The 17,428-nt window shown below is 44.2% G+C and overlaps 2 protein-coding genes across 3 annotated transcripts in view; both read left to right on the forward strand.

Moving 5' to 3' along the window:
• The first annotated feature begins 2,991 nt into the window (after positions 1 to 2,991).
• Positions 2,992 to 7,648, forward strand: LOC146569158 (nuclear factor 7, ovary-like). The gene has a single exon (XM_085283456.1). It carries the CDS (start codon positions 3,127 to 3,129, stop codon positions 4,528 to 4,530), a length of 1,404 nt encoding a protein of 467 aa, XP_085139582.1. The 5' UTR covers positions 2,992 to 3,126; the 3' UTR covers positions 4,531 to 7,648.
• Positions 7,649 to 7,992: 344 nt separating this feature from the next.
• Positions 7,993 to 17,428, forward strand: part of LOC146569159 (wings apart-like protein homolog) — a 35,166-nt gene continuing 25,730 nt past the window's right edge. Inside the window, exons 1-4 of one of the 2 annotated variants that reach the window (XM_085285490.1) lie at positions 8,029 to 8,077; positions 8,233 to 8,335; positions 8,998 to 9,461; positions 16,290 to 17,031. In XM_085285490.1, the coding sequence (XP_085141616.1) occupies positions 9,020 to 9,461; positions 16,290 to 17,031 (1,184 nt within the window). In that variant the 5' untranslated portion in view covers positions 8,029 to 8,077; positions 8,233 to 8,335; positions 8,998 to 9,019. Of the gene's footprint in view, positions 8,336 to 8,997; positions 9,462 to 16,289; positions 17,032 to 17,428 lie in introns of both variants that reach the window. The other variant, XM_085285489.1, reaches the window with a different exon arrangement.

Below are 17,428 nucleotides of genomic sequence, written 5' to 3' on the forward strand. Positions count from 1 at the left end.
CGATGAAGCAGAAATAGATTATTTGTAAATTCTGACATCTAGTGGTGAGAGACTAGAATCACAGTGACGAAATGCCTTTTCTTTTCTTTCACATCTACGGCTGGAAGTGTTGCAAAACTGACCCAAACTTCCCCGAGACTCCTGCTCAATCACAGCATAGAATAGCTAAAAGCTTTCTTTGAGCTCACTCACTCTGTGGCAACATGACTGCAGTGATAAATCCATCACTAAGGCCTAACAGGAGGATGTACCTGTGTATATCTGTGTGGAAGGATGTGTGAGGGGGAAAACATGTATTTAGAACCACTTTCAGGTCGATCAACATTCCTGCCTTCACCTACAGCACAGCCACAGACTGTAAATAGTGACTGAAAGCCTGACAGTCATTGAAGAGGCCCACAGGGTAGAGCCTCGTCACTTTTTGTCCAGAAGCCTAATATTTCCAGCTCTGAGGGTCTTAAAATCAAACTTTAACAGAGTATTAGATGCATAGTTAGCCAAAAAAACTAAAAAATCGATATTGGTTCACATCATAAAAGCCAGGAGCAGAGATTCATTTATTCAGATAGTTTTGCTTCCTTTGGTAAAAGCAGTCACTAACACTATGATCCAGCTCCAGTGTAACAAAGCAGTTTGTGAAATATTTGACGTGGACACTGAACACCTCCCACTTCCTGTTCATGCTGTACCTCATTTTCTTCACATAAAAGCTATTGTAATAAAACAAACAGGCTGCCTGTGAGTGTGATGTTTTGCTTCGTGACCAAGCTGTCTTTGTTAGTTTAGTGTTTTGGGGTTTTTTTTGACAAATGGTTATTCTGTAACTAAAAGTTTCTTTGTATGCAGACGATGATTTATTATATGTCAGTTTCAGCCCTTAGATGTTTGTTCTGTCGGCTGTTAGCAGACTGACTGTATTGCCCAGAATCCTCTATTTTAATCTCTTTAAGAAAGTGAGTTGATTGGGTGGTAAGTCATTTGGCTGCACTCATCTTTCTCTTTGTCTGTCTGCCGAATGTCAAAGGCCTAATTGTTTTTAAAGAAGCCACTGCCAGCGCTGCTGCCAGCTGCTGTGCCAGCTTATTCTTCAGAGCTGTGTGAAGCCTGAACTCTCCAGGTGTCACTGCAAAGCTCTGCCAGGTTCTCAACAACCAGCTCCTGCTCAGGGAGCGTTTGGCAACAGCGCGAAGATCTGAAATCTGTTTATTGTCAGAATATCAAACCCCCACCTCCTCCTGGTACAGTAACTTTTGGTCTGAAGGCTGGCAGGAAGGCTGATGCTGGCACAGGGGCCACAGCATGCCACTCAGGGACTTCATCCAGGCTTAGTGCTCCTCAGTAACTGTTGGAAAGATTTTTCAGGGTCGCTGCCAACATGACCTGAGTGGCCCGGAGAAACAGACAGCCACAGCGGGGTGCATGTCAACAAGTACTGGGACATCCATCCATCTCTGATGTTGTCCCCCCATCTCTCTTCAAAAACTAGTTTTTCACAAAGCATTCAAATGCAAAATTCTCATTTGGTGCTCAAAAATAATCATTCTGCATCTTAATCTGGGCCGCATCCATGTTATGGACATTATGATTTGAATCTTTGGCCATATTTAATACAGACATCCACCATCAGAGGTGTACACAGAATATGAGGAGAAGCAGAACAGATCACATTCAGTGACACATAATGGAGGCACGGCTTCAACTTCGTGGAAAAATTTTGCTTCTTGAAAATTCTTGTTTGCTTTATGGTAATACATCTATGGTGTAATGCAGTAGCATGTAACATGTAGCCTGCTGGGTGTGTGTGAGGCAGGTCTGACTTAGCGTTAGTTAGGAACATACCGGATAGCCCAGTTTTTTGCCTCCTCCACACCTTCCTCCTTTTAAAGTGAAGTTGAGTCAGCATACCTGCAAGCTTTGTGTTCAAGCTGAAACACTTTCCACTTTAACATCTCCCACGTGTTTCTGCACGTGCAGCAACCAAAGGGAAGCATCTTCAGCTCCCATAATTTGGCTTTTTTCAAGCAAAACAAACCATGTCAGACATCAGAGCAGCAGAGCGTGTCTGCAGACAGCATGCTCGCTTCTTAGAAATGCCACTGTACTGCAATTTATTGAAATGACACCAGGGGGTGCGCTGTGAGATGGACAAAATAAATATGTGGAACAAAGCTCCTCAAACTGTGTGCTGAGCCCCACCGACATGCAGCAGGTGAGGCAAAGACAACCAGGGAGAAAAATAGGAAGTCATTGTGTATTTAAGTTCAATAAAGGAGATTTTTGTGGCAAACTAACCAAAAAGGAGTTTTCTTACACTTATTGAGATGAAAACTTTACAGCTAAAACGTCTTGATGCATTCTCAACCGTCCAGGTAAGTAGATCCCAAAAGGTTGATTCTGTTCAACCTTTGGAGATTTACAGCTGAAACAAACATATTTAAAGCCTGAATAGTTTCTTTCTGCAGCTTCGCCTGGATACTGAAGTTAAGTGCGTGGTCTCTTTGACTGACAGGTGTTCTGACACAGCTTGGACCTCTCCAATGTGCTCGTGCCGCTTGGAGCATTTCTTTAAAGGAATTCTGTGGCGTACAGAAGCTTCCAGTTTTAGAGAGTGCACTTTTCTTATTTATTACTCCGTTACTTTGCACTGATTAGCAGACATCTGTGTTTATGGAAGAAGCTGAACTTATCAGTCCGCTCTCTCATCCAAGAGATGCTGTAGATCTCATGATCTCATTTAACGGATCTACAGCATGCTCACACATGCCGCTGGTGTCTGTGCATGACTGAAAGCTAAGAGCATGTGGAAGGTGCAAGCACCTGCAGTTTCCAGAGAGCGGTGTAAGAGAAGTCTCTGGAGTGTTACAGTTATTTGACAGAGCTCCACCCACTCTGGCTCACCTGACAAACACGACTATCAGGAAACACGACTTCTTGACAGTAAAGGGAAGGAAAGCGTCACCTTTACACTGACGCGCTGAGCAGCAGCAAGAATACCGGGAGCACTGGGATCTTACAAATTAAGAACGCTTGAAGGAAAGATTTTGCCGAAGACTTGTTGGGAAGGTTTTGGCACTGCCTCCTCCCTGCTGTCCGTCTCTGCCAGGTGTCTTTGTCGCTGAGGGGAAAATGGCTTTCCGTTCAGAGGAGGATTTATGCTGCCCTGCCTGTCATGACATTTTTAAAGATCCCGTCCTCCTCTTGTGTAGCCACAGCTTCTGTAAAGCCTGTCTGCAGAGCTGGTGGAAAGAGAAGCAAATCAAAGAGTGCCTGGTTTGTCGGACAGTGTGCGAGTGGAGTGATCCACCTTGTAACCGGGCACTGAAGAACCTCTGTGAGGGATTTTTGCAGAGTCAGAGAGCTTCATCGGGGTCTGACAGTCTCTGCAGTCTGCACTCTGAAAAGCTCAAACTCTTCTGTCTGGACCATGAGCAGCCCGCGTGTATCATCTGTCGGGATGCAAAAATCCACGCCGACCATCAGTTCAGACCCATTGATGAAGTTGCACAGGAACACAGAGAGGAGCTTCACACGTTCCTGAACCCTCTGCAGCACAAGCTGAAGCTTTTTAATGAAGTTAAAGTGAACTTACATCAAACAGCAGAGCACATTAAAGTGCAGGCTCTGCAGATAGAAAGGAGGCTTAAGGAGCAGTTTAAGAAGCTTCACCAGTTCCTAGAGGAGGAAGAGGAGGAACGGATGTTAGCTCTGCGGGAGGAAGAGGCGCAGAAGAGCCAAGTGATGAAGGAGAAGATGGAGGCTCTGTGTAGGGAGATGGCGAATCTTTCAGACACAGTCAGAGCCACAGAGGAGCACCTCAGAGCTGGAGATCCATCCTTCCTGAGGACCTACAAGGCTGTGGTGGAAAGAGTCCAGCAGCACCCCCAGCTGGATGATCCACAGCTGGGCTCAGGAGCATTGATAGATGTGGCCAAACACCTGGGCAACCTGACCTTCAACATCTGGAATAAGATGACAGACATGGTCTCCTACAGTCCTGTGATTCTGGATCCAAATTCAGCCAATCCAGAGCTCATTCTGTCTGAAGATCTGACTGGCGTGAGGCACGGAAAGAGAAGGCTCCTTCCAGAAAACCCGGAGAGGTTTGAATTCTGGGATTCTGTCCTGGGCTCTGAGGGCTTTAACTCGGGAACTCACAGCTGGGACGTGGAGGTTGGAGACAACAAGGACTGGGAGGTTGGGGTGATAGCAGAGTCTATGTGCAGGAGAGAATTTGTGGGCTCCACAGTGTGGAGCGTAGAATGCAGCCATGCCGGATACAGAGCGTTCTCCCCAACCAACAAATACATCGCTCTCTCCATCACAGAGAAGGTCAAGAAGGTCAGAGTTCATCTGGACTGGGACGAAGGGAAGCTGTCTTTTTTGGAGCCTGATACAAACACACACATTCACACTTTCACACACATATTCACTGAAAAACTGTGCCCCTATCTTTGCACCAGGAACCCACAGCTTCTGAAAATAGTGCCTGTAAAAGTGTGTGTGAGAAAGCTGACAGATCAGGAGGAGTGAAGTTACGGCTAGCTGGGCTTTAACCATGTAAGAGCACAGCTTTAATCACAGATTAGAAACAGGACAGATGGAGGCACAGTCACGATTACACAAATCTGGCATCCTTCGTCAACGTGCTCATAGCCCGAAATGGTTTCATAAAGCCTTGTCAGGGCGCGTTGTTACTGTGTAAATACTGCTGCTCTTCAGTTTGCACATGCTGGCAAGCTGAAGTGCAAATATACACTATATACACTGTGCTACCTTAGTTGACATTTCGTAGTTTGCTACCAGGAGTGTTTCCAGGATTGTTCAGTGACCAGAACTGGAGCAGAAAACAGACTCGTGCAGATGATAAGAAGTGTAGTCAATAACATTTTACAATGACTCTTTACCTAAGCAAAAGTAATAGTAGTACAAAAGTTTAAGCAGCAGATGATTTTACCAACGTCTATATGAATGTGAAGCTTTGTCCCCCACAACACAGCACAATAATTTAATAGATCTATATTTTAAAATTTGAAAAATAAGAATTAGCTTAAGCTTTAAGTGTAGAATATAATGGTTGTAAGTAGAATGAAATAGTAAATAGTATTTAAATAAGTTTCCCGTCACACAGGCCTAAAGTCAGTGAGCCCCTGGGTTGTTCACGAGTGGCTTACAAACTTTGCTGGCACGAAAGTGTTTTTTAAAGAAGTGCATGGAGCTGCACCAGGATCTCCTCTAAATTGTTTGATCATAGCAGGTTGCCGCGGTAACCAGTAGTTTCCATAGAGAAGGCCAAATGTTCTGCCAACTCTCACACTTTTACTAAAGTTTTACTAAAGCTCGGAGAGTAAGTGTGAAGTTTTTGTGTCCTTAATGCAAACTCTAGTTAACAGCAGCAGTCTGCCAGCGACCGCAGCAACAACACGGAGAGCTCTGTTGCAGAACTGTCTGCTACCAATTTCACCTGGTGACAGCCAGAAGGTCGAGCAACCAGGTGAAACTGGTACAGGTGAAAACACGAGAAAATAAGGAAAACCAGAACAAGAATCATACAAAGGTATTAATTAAGGAACGTTTCTTCACTTTGACAGATTGTAATTGCTTAACAAGTGTGAATGTGTGTGTGAATGGGTGAATGACTGATTGTAGTGTAAAGCGCTTTGGAGTCCTCAGGGACTAAGTAAAGCACTATACAAATACAGGCCATTTACCATCACTCTCCAAATGGTCGGAGAATACAGATTTTTCCCTAGCAACCAGAGGTTGCCAGCGGGTCTCTAGGCCTGTGTGATTGAGGCCTAAAAGCACTGAGTTAAATTCCACACTACTATTCAGTGGTGTAAGATTAACAGTAGCCCGGCAGCATGGGTGTGGGTGGCATGGGCACAAATTATATTTCCAGGTGAGCCGGTGACACCCTCTGTGGAAACACTGCTGACACAACACAGCACCAAGTGCGACAGCCTTCAAAAGGAGCAGAGACCTTTCAACAATAACTGTATACTGATGATGGCCCTGATATTCTCCAAGGAAGTTCCAGTAACTTGAAGAGGTTAAAGCAGAAGCAGCACTCGGAGTTTAAAGTGTTGATGAAACGAGTAAGTAAAGGATTTGTTCAGTGCACTTCCAGCGTCGCTGGAACTTTATACTCTTCAGACTCTGTGCTCGACTCCCTGCACCAGCAGGTGAAGTTGTGCCGAAAACATCTATTGAACTTCATTAATTTTGGAAAAGCAAAAAGAGAGGCTTCTCCATTCTGTGACAACAACACCGTAGAACTGAAAATCCAATAGTCCCATGTTTTGGGTCACCACAGAGGAAATGCTCATTACAAATTAATGCAAGGTTGTTTGAAGTGATTATTTTTAATCTTTGATAAAGCATCCTTTCCTAATGGGAGGGGTCTCTTCCTGGATGACAATACAGTTCACATAGAGCTCAGTGATCATATGCTGTGACCTTGATCGTCAAAGCACCAAATGGGGGACCAGAAGCAGCGAATCTTCTTAAGACTCTTTTATTTGTCATCGTTCTGTCTGTTCCTCAAAGAGACACTCATCACCATCACGAATATGGATTTTGACACAATTATATGAAGTATAACTACCATCTAGTGTTCAGTTGTTTCATCATCTTAATGTTTCTTTTTTGATGCTATCATTAATCTTATGTAATCTTTTTGATTTTCAGGGCATATCACATAATCAAAGTAGCGCTCAACAGTCCAGAATACAAACACAAAGATGCTGCTTCATGTTCTGAGATGTTATTCTTTCTATCGTGTTTGATGGATTTAGAGAGAAGAGAAGAGTGTGTTATATTTTATTGATAAGGGGAAGCTTGTCTTTGAAACAGTGGACAAATTGTCACACAGTGTAGCTTTTCCATTTAGAGACAGGACATTACCCCCTCCACCCAGCACAGGTGTGACAGTGGCATTGTTTTCCTCCAGCTAACGAGTTTCAAGCCTCTAACAAGTAACGTGGAGACTGCCGTGGCCTCAGTCTGGTTGATCGATACCACTCTCTCATGTGGGACTGCACCACGGGACACAACAGAGGATATTGAATATTTCCATCCAGAACTGGGTCAGTTTGGGTTACAGCTGTTGCATGAAACACACAACAGAGGAACTATTTGTGTTGCACAACAAATGATTTTGACTTTAAATGTAATCTTGCCAAATGTTGTACCTTAAATGAACACTTTGAAAATATTTATAAGACCTGTATAAATCACAGTAGGGATCTGTTTACAGAAGGCAACAATGAACACTGCTGCTTGTTCGACGCTGGTTTGTGTATTATTTATGTGAACGGCTAAACAAGGTGCACTAATGGATTTGAGTATTTTTGCATTGATTCTGTTGCTTTTTATTTAAAAGCTGATGAACAGCCTGGTGAACAGTGGAAGATTGCTTTTTCAGTAAACTGCTCATCGTGTATATCACTGTGGTTTTTCTTTTTTAAACTGTGACTACCAAGTAAACAAAAAGTACAGTAGTTTTGCATTTTCAGTGAATTATTAACAATAAGTTACTAACAATACGTTAGTAATTCACTAGATTGGTTTAAATTATTAACTTGGTGATTCTTGAACTCATTTGGATTTTTTTGCAGACTTTAAAAGCCTCTACAATTATTTGTGTCGCATTTAGTGTCTACAATAGTGAATTTTGCGAGTTTACCTGAACGCAGCATTTGAAACGATAAGATTCATGAAGCCACTTGTGTGAAGTTTGAAACGTAACGTAAAGCAGTTCCGCTTAATGTAAAAAATGTAAAATTGGACAAAAAACTTCGCTTTTACAGAAACTTAGCAAAATAATAAATCCGCGTCACAGTGAATAATATATAGACGAATAGTTCACCATTAAATCCACATTTTCGAATTGCTCCGTCTTTACAAAAGCGTTCAGATCAGTTACTTTTAAAGGAAATTACGTTCACATGCGCCTATTTTACGCTTTTACTTTGAAATGTCGGCCGCGTGACTTCCGGTTACAGTATTTTCGCGGCTAGCTTGACACCGCGGGGGAGTCCAATGGAAGCCTTCGTCGCAGCCCGGAGGAGACAATCGAGTGAGATTTAACTCGAAAGCAGAGCTGATTTCATTAGATGGATCTTTAAAGGGCTTCTTTTCTCAACAGCCTTGGTCTGTGGTTTGTCACATTCGGTTTCAAACTCACCGATCGGCCTCTAACGGCGTCCGTTCGGCCTTGTTTATACTGTGCAGGGCTGCTTGAATCGGGGAAGCAGGCCCGGCTCTCCTGTGCCCGTTTAACGGCCGTCCTGCGGCTGGAGCGTGTTTTGTGCGGATCGGCCCTTTAGCTCACCAAGTAAGTGAAAATACCAGAAAACAGACAGCGCCAGTTTTAATGCAGGATATTCTCTGAGTTTTTCTTTTGGAGTTTCGACGTAACGCCATGTCAGTTTTTAGTTATTGTTAGCCATTAGCCTCGAGCTAACTCCGCTCTCTGTGTTGAGCTTACTGGTTATGCTAACGGCTGACACTCGACTTGCTTGAATACCAACTTCAGGGATGTAGAAGAGCTCTCACCGCGCATTTAAATGGAAACCCAGTCTGCTCTACGTGATATCCACTTGTAAAATTTGTTATGTTTTCATTAATATTTATGCTAGCGACCAACCTGTGCAGAAAGCTGCAAATGAGCACGGTTAGCATGGTGCTAAGCTAAGGGTAGCCTTGTTTTGTATAACCAGCTGGCTGAGAAGTACTCCGGCTGTTAGCTGGCACTTCTGCCCTGTGTTAACCTAAGAATAAACGACTTTCTTTTTCAAAAAATATGTTTTTTTAATTGTCAGTTTGCCTGTAAATAAAATTAAAAAAAGCAGAGCTTCATTTTACAGATGTTGATTGATTCTGTGTATTTCTCTTGGCGGCTCCGGATCAAGTTGTAAATTACATTTAGAGAATCACATACATGTTCGTCTCGCCTAAGATGCCCTCTCTTTCTACTCCTTGGTCCTCCTCTTTCAGAGAATATGACCCAGATGCAACAATGACATCTAGATTTGGTAAAACCTACAGCCGCAAGGGTGGTGAGGGCACGTCCAAGTTTGACGAAGTTCTCTCCACCAAGAGAGGCACCCTGAGCACCAAATGGGGTGACACCACCTACAAGGCCAAGGTGGGCTCAAAGCGTGCTGGCGCTCCCAAGAATGACTCAGTCCTGGAGGTGTATAAGAGGCCCCGTCCATGCGGGGAAGGTTTGGATGACCCGTTTGGGTTTGACAGTGATGAGGAATCCAAGCCCGTGTCGTCCCGGAGCGGGAGCAAGTCGTCTCCCGCCAAGCCAGCCTCAGCAGAGCCGCCCCAGGCAGAACGACCTGGGGTGTCCCCGGATACAGGGAGCAGGTCCAGCTTCCAGGGAGCATCTAAGACCCAGCCGAGGGCGATGGACGACACCCTTCGGTTCTTCAACAGCAGCAGTGCCAGCACAGGTAATACACAGTCTGTTAAGATTTTCCTGAAAGTTAAATCTGCAGTGTGTCAGTGTAACGCCAAAGAGGTGACATTCACAGCCTTGCTAGTTTAAATGAGCCAGCTAGTAAGCTCAGGACACGGGTGTCTTGCATCGCGTGTCAAGCACATCAGGGTGAAGTCATTTAAACTTGGAAGAAAAGTCTAATGTTCGTTATTTTCTTCCAGCTGCTTCCCTTTCAGTTGGCAGTGATATCATTTCAGACACAGAGAAATCAGTTTCCCCGTTTGTACCCCTCTCAGCCGTTCCCTGTCAGCTTGACTCGCTTTCAGCTTTCTGTGACTGCTTCTGGCTGCCTGCCAGAGATGCGAGCTCGCTCCTCACAGCGAGCTTTGCCCCAGCGAGCACCTCAGATGGCTCAGAGGGCTGTTTTCACACTGATGGTACACCGAGCCACACTGACGGGAAGCTAGCATGACACTGAAGTTAAACCCTGCCATAAACATGTGTATTATCTGCATACAAAGGCTGCAGATGTTGACTCGATAAATATGATAATGTCATTGATGAAATGGTTCTTTTTATAAAATAAAGGGCTGACGACGGCTTCTTTCAGAGTGGTCTGTTTGTACAGTTAAACAAGTCAATAGCACGTGGCTGTGAATCAAAAGTACATTTAAGCTTGTCAGCTTACAAAGGGCTGTAAAGATTGTGAGTAACAAGCACATTTGGCTGGCTTTATTACACCACAGGTACGCTGAACGTGCCACCGTTGTGTTTGCAGTGGTGAGATGAGGGGTATTGTGGTTTTTAAACAGACTCCAGCAAGGTTAGCTGCAGGCTGTTTACTTTCCTGTTCTTGAAGGCAGATGTCTAACCCTCATCACTTTCCTCCTTTCAAACTCTAATGTCTTATGGGACCTACATAACATTGGTGTGGTTGTATTTAACAAGGATTTAATATGAGCAGAGGCACACACCTCTCTCAGGTCTCCTTCAGCAAAGATGTCACAAAACAGCTCATCCAGGAGGCGTCCTGTCGGATTCCCGAACTGCTTTATCAGCCTGATGGAAGAGCAGCAGCTCTACTCTGAGCTCTTCACCCTCTGGAGTAGAATTGTGGTTGAGTGGGGTTAGCGTCTTTGCAGTCCAGTGGCGGTCTGTGGATGGTCCGCCTACCTGCAGAGAAAGCTGTTGTCGATTGAGGTTGTGCTACACAGGTCTGAGCTACCATCAGTCAGCTCTGCAGAAGAGCAAAGTGAAGAAGAGTGTTAAAAACAATGAAAAGCATCCACTGCAGCCACCATCTGCTTTTCAGGCTGCATTTTTGATCTTCAAAGTTTTTCCCACGGACTCTGCCGTTGTTCTGTTCCCTGTTTTGGCCCATAAGAGTGCGCTGAAGTGAGGTTTTGCCTCATATACCCACAGATATTCGCCGCCAGCATACAACTCATAGCTGATTCGAGTTACTGAAACATTTCTAGAAATTGTAGGAAGTTCTGTGATTTGTTTTCCCGCTCTTCCCCGAATGCTCTCCTTTTTTATGTCCATATCGTCTGATCCTCAGCAGCATTGGGAGACTCCCAGATGATTACCTTCTTCAATGCAAAATACAAAACAATCTGACCACATGCAGGACTGGTTTACATATGTGTACATGCAAACCTGAATAATTACTGGTCATTTAAACACCATATATTAAGTTCAGTTTCACCAAACAGATTTTTCCCTTAGAAAAAGCTTTCTGTGGAAACAAATGTCTAAAACTAATACGAGTGCACGAATCGCCCGATACGCACAGATCACCTCACATGTCCTCGTGGTGCACAGATGCACGAATGTAGGCTTTGTTGACGTCCCAGTGTAAAACTGGGACCTCTGCAGGGGCCTAGAAAGCAGGGATAGGCCACTCCAGGCCTCGAGTGCCAGTGTCCTGCAGGGTTTAGATGTGTCCTTGATCGAACACAGCTGATTTAAATGGCTAAATGACCTCCTCAACATGTATTGACGTTCTTCAGAGGCCTGGTAATGACCTAATCATCTGAGTCAGGTGTGATGACCCAGAGTGAGATCCAAAACCTGCAGGACACCGGCCCTCGAGGCCTGGAGTTTCCTACCCCGGCTATAAAGGTTAAAATATTATTTAAATAAGCTGCTGCAACGTGCTGGTTGTTCTTCTGCTGGGTCAGTGCACAGCTCCAGATGGAGGGAGTGTAATGGTTGAGCTCTGCAGTGAGTATATGCAGCTGATCTCTGTACCGTTTGAATATACATGTAATCCAGGCAATGGAAATAGCACTTTGATGCTAATCTTACTATTCTGTAATAACAGCAGGCTTACATTATTGTTAGCTTAATGTCTAATCCTGAACATTTCAGGATGCAGCAGCTTATTTAAGCCATGTATTAACTGTCACAGGCTAATGAGTAGTTTCTGTAATTGTTAACTCTGTTTCTACTTGAGGGTCACAGGCTGTTCTGTTTATTTAGGACTGCCTGCTTTCTTTGAACAAACAAACAAAGAAAACCAATAAATCAGCAGCTTACATTTGTGGATCTGTGCAAAGCTGGCAGCATGAAATTTGTGTCCAAACCCCACGAGGGCATGTGACGTGATCTGTGCGTGTCAGGCGATGCGTCCACACGCAGTTAAGCTTTTGTGAGTGACGGGGATGCTACGTTTAGTTTTAGACATTTGCGTTCAAAGAAAGGTCTTAGAAAGAGAAAATAATCTGATTAAGATAAGATAAGATAACCTTTATTAGTCCCACACGTGGGACATTAGTAAAGCTGAACTTCAGAAATTGTGTTTAAGTGATCAGTATTTACTCAGGTTTGCATTGAGGCACGTTTTACGCGCAGTTAAATTGCATCATAAGCCGCAGACGTTTACGAGTCCTCAAACGTTGCACACAAATCACTACACATATTTGTAAATCTTTGCGTACGCTTGTGGATCATACCGTAGCATTAGCGAAGCTTTTGAGTCAAATTTCTCCCCATACCGTTCGCACTTAATGATGAGGAAGTGCTTTCTGCGATGTGGTGATGTGACGGGCAACGATAGAAACTAGGGCTGGGTGTCGTCACTGATTTCTAGAATCGATTTGATTCCGATTCACAAGGTCCAGAATCGATTTTAATCGATAAACCGATTATTAAAAACCCACCCCTAATAGAAACCATCAAAGACTCGCCACTGATGTGAACAGAGGAGAAGACGGTTCAGGATTCAATTTGCAGGAGAAAATGTTTTAGCGGGATCACTCAGCTGAGCTCGATTCTTCTGTTGCCACAGACGATCAGAAATTGGGCTTCTTGTGTCAACATTTACTGAGAGTCAGAGTCGGGGGAAGAAGGTGGTGGTGGTGCAGTTGTGCTGTTTTGAAAGGGCGCTCTGAAGCTGAAGGGACTCGGATTGTCCGATAAACTGAGCAATTCGAAACCAGGTGGTTAATAATCAGCTGAGCAAATGCAAACTACTGTACTGTACTACTGCAGTGTGAGGGTGAGTCAGAGTGAAGTCTTTCTTTTTTTTTTTTTTTTTTTTTAAGATGCAGCTTTATTTTGAACTTTAATGAGAAAATTTGCTTTGTTTGTCATATTTGGCATTCTGAGAAGCTACACCTGTTCATTTAGCGCTGCTGCGTCATCGTTTAAAACCGTTTGGAGGAATAAAATTAAATATATCTGCCACAGAATTTTTTTGGGCAAGTTCAGATACAATGAATCTAAGAAGAATCTTAATGGTTACATTCACTCTTATCTGCCCGTCACAGACGTGTTGCGCTCTCAGAGTTCAGAGTCACTTTCTGTGACGTTTCACTGCTGTAGAAAGAATCCAACTTACTGGAGCTCACAAAGTTGCTGCGTTTGAAGGCATTTTAATAAAATGAAGACAAGTTATTGCCAAAGACGAGAGCCTAAACCAAACACTAAACTCGGTCCTAAACTAATGCTGATTTTAAAAAAAAAAAAAAGAAAAAGGGGAAAAAAAAAAAAGGGAAACTAATGAAGCCGACTGGTGACAAACCAAGTCTTCGTTGATGGGGGAAATGGCTGGCTCCACAGTTAATGAACACGGGTTATTAAATGATATTGAGGGTAACAGAGAGTAGGACTCTTCTTCCTTTAGTGAAGGAATCTTTAAACTTTTAGTTCAAGACAAACATTTGGAGGCTCGTGCAGGTTGGAGCCCAGAGTCCTTCTGACTTGGTGGTTCTTACCTGGTTAAAGATTAAACACAGAGTACCTCTGTGCTGCCTAATTTTTGTTTTTAATACACCGCTCTGCAAACCCTTTAGACAGTCGCACACCCACACAGGCTGGAACACATACTGACATCAAGCCCCATCTGCCTCGCAAAGCCAAAGTACGCAAACTGCCGGCTTTGCACCTTCCCGAGGTGTCACCTCTCCAGACTCTTATTTTTATCTGCCCGGCTTTAAAGGAATGCAAGGCGATCAGCTTCCATCATCAAACGGCTTCAGAGCAACATTTTGAGTTTCTCGTAGGCTACAGAACACACACTGTGTGTGTGTGTGTGTGTGTGTGTGTGTGTGTGTTGCTCCTCGCTCTGCCATCTGCCAAAGAACTGAAAGTGTGTTAATCACTAGAACATTTTGCAACCGCGTCAGCAGTAAAAACAGCACATGACTGGAAAAACAAACCCGATCCCTTTGGTTTCCAAAAACGCCAAACTCAGAGCTTATCTGGGATCCTTTAGTTAAGACTTGACGTTTTACACGTGCACGTTCAAAAGAAGGGGATTGGAGGGCGCTCAGAAAGGCCTGCTTCCAACCCTGCTTGTGGTTAGCCGTCATGAAGGTGTCCGATAATTAATTTATGTGTTAGGTTAATTTAGTCAGAATAACTTGAGTGTTTTTCGTAGAACTGGCAGACACTAATAGCTAACCTGTGTCTGTACCTGAGTTGTAGCCACGGAAACCCTCAGAGCTGCACGGCGTCGTTCACGTGGACTTGTTTTGATAAAGTTAGAAGAAATCGTTGGAGGGCTGAGAAGAAAAGACTAAATGACTCATCTGCAGCTCTCGGTTCACGTCACGCTTTGAAAGGACAGTAAAATATTTGAAGTCATGGAGGAATCATAGCACTTTATACGTTTTACACTCAGTTGATATCAGATTAAACACTTTGGGGAAAAAACGAACAAACAGCATTTAGATCTTAACCAGAAAAAGACCTGTGTCCACAGACGTACACACCTTGGTGGCGTTGGAGTGTGGGGCCTTTAAGGACCTTTAGCAGTCCTCTGGGGGCCTCGCTCGTTCTGTGTGTTTGATCTTCTCTCTTTATTTTTAATTTGTCAACTAAAGTCTGAATCATAAGCTGAAGTAACTGAAATTGCCTCCATTCCAGATTTGCTACCAATCAACCTTGAATCAAAAACCGCAGAAGCTGATATTATGTGACGCTACAGCGTGAAGCAATTTCCTGTTTGCTCAGAGGGGAAAGTGAAGCATTGTGAGTTATGTGCCACGGCAGAAGTGACACAAATAACCGGGGGTGCTAATAACCAAACGGCATGAATTGTCCTGGAAGTGGCTCCAGACCCATTTTGATTCTCTTGAAGAATTACAGCTGCTGGCAAATGACTGTTTGCTGTGAGACGTGTGTGTGTGTGTGTGTGTGTGTGTGTGTGTGTGTGTGTGTGTGTGTGTGTGTGTGTGTGTGTGTGTGTGTGTGTGTGTGTGTGACCTGCTTTTATTGCGTAACGGTGTTTTTTGAAATGGTGTAAGCTTTGGGTGCATCATCATTGTGCTGAGGTGTCTGTGAAGTTCAGCGGTAAAATGTAAAGTGAATGTAGGGCATATAGAGTGTGTGTGGTTGGGGGGCTTTCTTTTTTCAAATTTAAAGAAATAAAATGAGGGGGAATTATTTGGCAAGCAGATGTTTAAGCAGATCTAAGCTGCTTAAACAAGTTTGAGCATTCGGTTTCAAGAACACATCATGCAGAACCACGCGGTGTCTCATTCCTTCGAGTCCGGCTCAGAGAACATTGGAGGTGGAAGTTGGCAGAAAAGTTTCTCAGTTTAACCAACATGTTCTTGTCTAGTTTTTAAATTCTGTGTTTTCTGGTTTGTAGACAAACTGCAACAGGTTTCAAAAGCAAAGCCTCACCTTTAAACCCTGAAGTTTATTGTCAGTTTACTTACTGATTATAAGAGTAATAGTCACAAACTGCAGCGTAAATTTCCTTCAGTAGCATAAATTCCAGTTAAAATTCTAATGAACCTGAAAGTCAGTATTGGGTGTGGCCACCTTTAACCTTCGGCACAGCCTGAACTCTCTGAGGCAACTTTCCTATCGTAGTCTTCAGGGATAGTTTCAGTAACGTTGAGGTGTGTGTGTGTGTGTGTGTGTGTCCCCAGGTGTAATGCATTGGCTGTGTGTTTGGGTTCATTGTCATGGTGAGAATGAAGCTGCAGTTATTATATTTTTTTTAATTAGTTGTTATTATGATTATTACTATTTTTCTGTTTTTAATTCACTTTGCTGGCTTCAGACAAGGTTCTGTGTGAAGGTCTTTTCTTTTCCCCCCTCCAGGCATATAAAGACTGACATTTTATGTGTATATTTATCTTCTTTTCATTATTTTTATAAGCACACAGGTCTAGTTTTTATGTTTTTTCAGTCAGCAAAGATGTATTTTCATTGTTGTTCTAGTTATTTGTGCAGCACCTTTTCCTCTTTCAAATATTAAAGTTTAGTCCATTTGATCTTTAATACAAATTTGCTTGTGAAAACTGGAACTGGACCAGCATAAAAATGACCGGTACCTTCAGTGACTTTGATGCACTGACTCTGACTCTGTTTTCATTCTCAGGAAAGTCCAAGCAGAGCTTGTTGTCCTCGTCGTCAGAGAACCAGCACAGCTACACGTGGTACCAAAACGTTTCTGAGAGCGACAAGAAGCCCCTCGCCCAGACCACCACCCTGAAGACTGGCTCCAAGGCAGAATCCACCTATGACTCGTGGGATGTTATAATGGGCCTCCGGCCACCTTCTCCCACACAGGAACCCCGCAACCCTGCCCCTACTCTGTCATGGGCTTCGGCGGGCGTCACGACGGCAGGCGGCTGTGACCCGGTGCAAACTCGGCACGAGAAGACCCCCTCTCCTCCACAGCTGCTCCTCAGCGACAGCGACGACCTGCAGGGCAACCCTGACCTCACTGAGACGTCGGATTACTCCCAGATGTCGACCTCATCGTCACTTGAAAGGAACTCGAACTGTCGGACATACAGGAGGCCCAACAAACAGGGCAAAGCCTCGGACTCCAGCAGCTTCGCAGCCACTGTTTTTGGCTCAGATCTTCCCAAATCCGCATCTGACAGCAATAACAAAACGACAGGTGGCAGAGGGAGCCAGGGCAGGACGAGGGACTACACAGTGTTGCACCCATCCTCCATATCTATGTGTAACGTCACCATCCAGGACCGAGTGGTGGAGGAGTTTGGGACTGATGCAGCACCCGCTTGTGGTAGCGGTAGCGCCGGTTCAGGCAGCACGACGCAGCTGGGAGAGGCCGGGTGGCAGCGGAAGAAGTTGGAACAACAGAATACAAGGTTGGTTAACGGGCACCGGCGGTCCTTGTGTGTCAGGGTGTTCCACAGTGTGGACAGTTTGATGTGTAACTGTCTACACCTGCTGATATCCCACAAGAACTACAGGAAGTCTAAAGTATCCCAGTTTTCCATCTAACAGATTCAATTCAATTCAGTTTTATTTATATAGCGCCAAATCACAACATAAGTCGCCTCAAGGCGCTTCATAGGTACAGAGAAAAAAACCCAACAATCATATGACCCCCTATGAGCAAGCACTTTGGCGACAGTGGGAAGGAAAAACTCCCTTTTAACAGGAAGAAACCTCCGGCAGATCCAGGCTCAGGGAGGGGCGGGGCCATCTGCTGCGACCGGTTGGGGTGAGAGAAGGAAGACGGGATAAAAGACATGCTGTGGA

Source organism: Mchenga conophoros, linkage group LG8, assembly GCF_057382185.1.
Source record: "Mchenga conophoros isolate Kocher_MC1m ecotype Shallow Benthic linkage group LG8, M_conophoros_male_GT1.1, whole genome shotgun sequence".
Lineage (NCBI taxonomy): Eukaryota > Metazoa > Chordata > Actinopteri > Cichliformes > Cichlidae > Mchenga > Mchenga conophoros.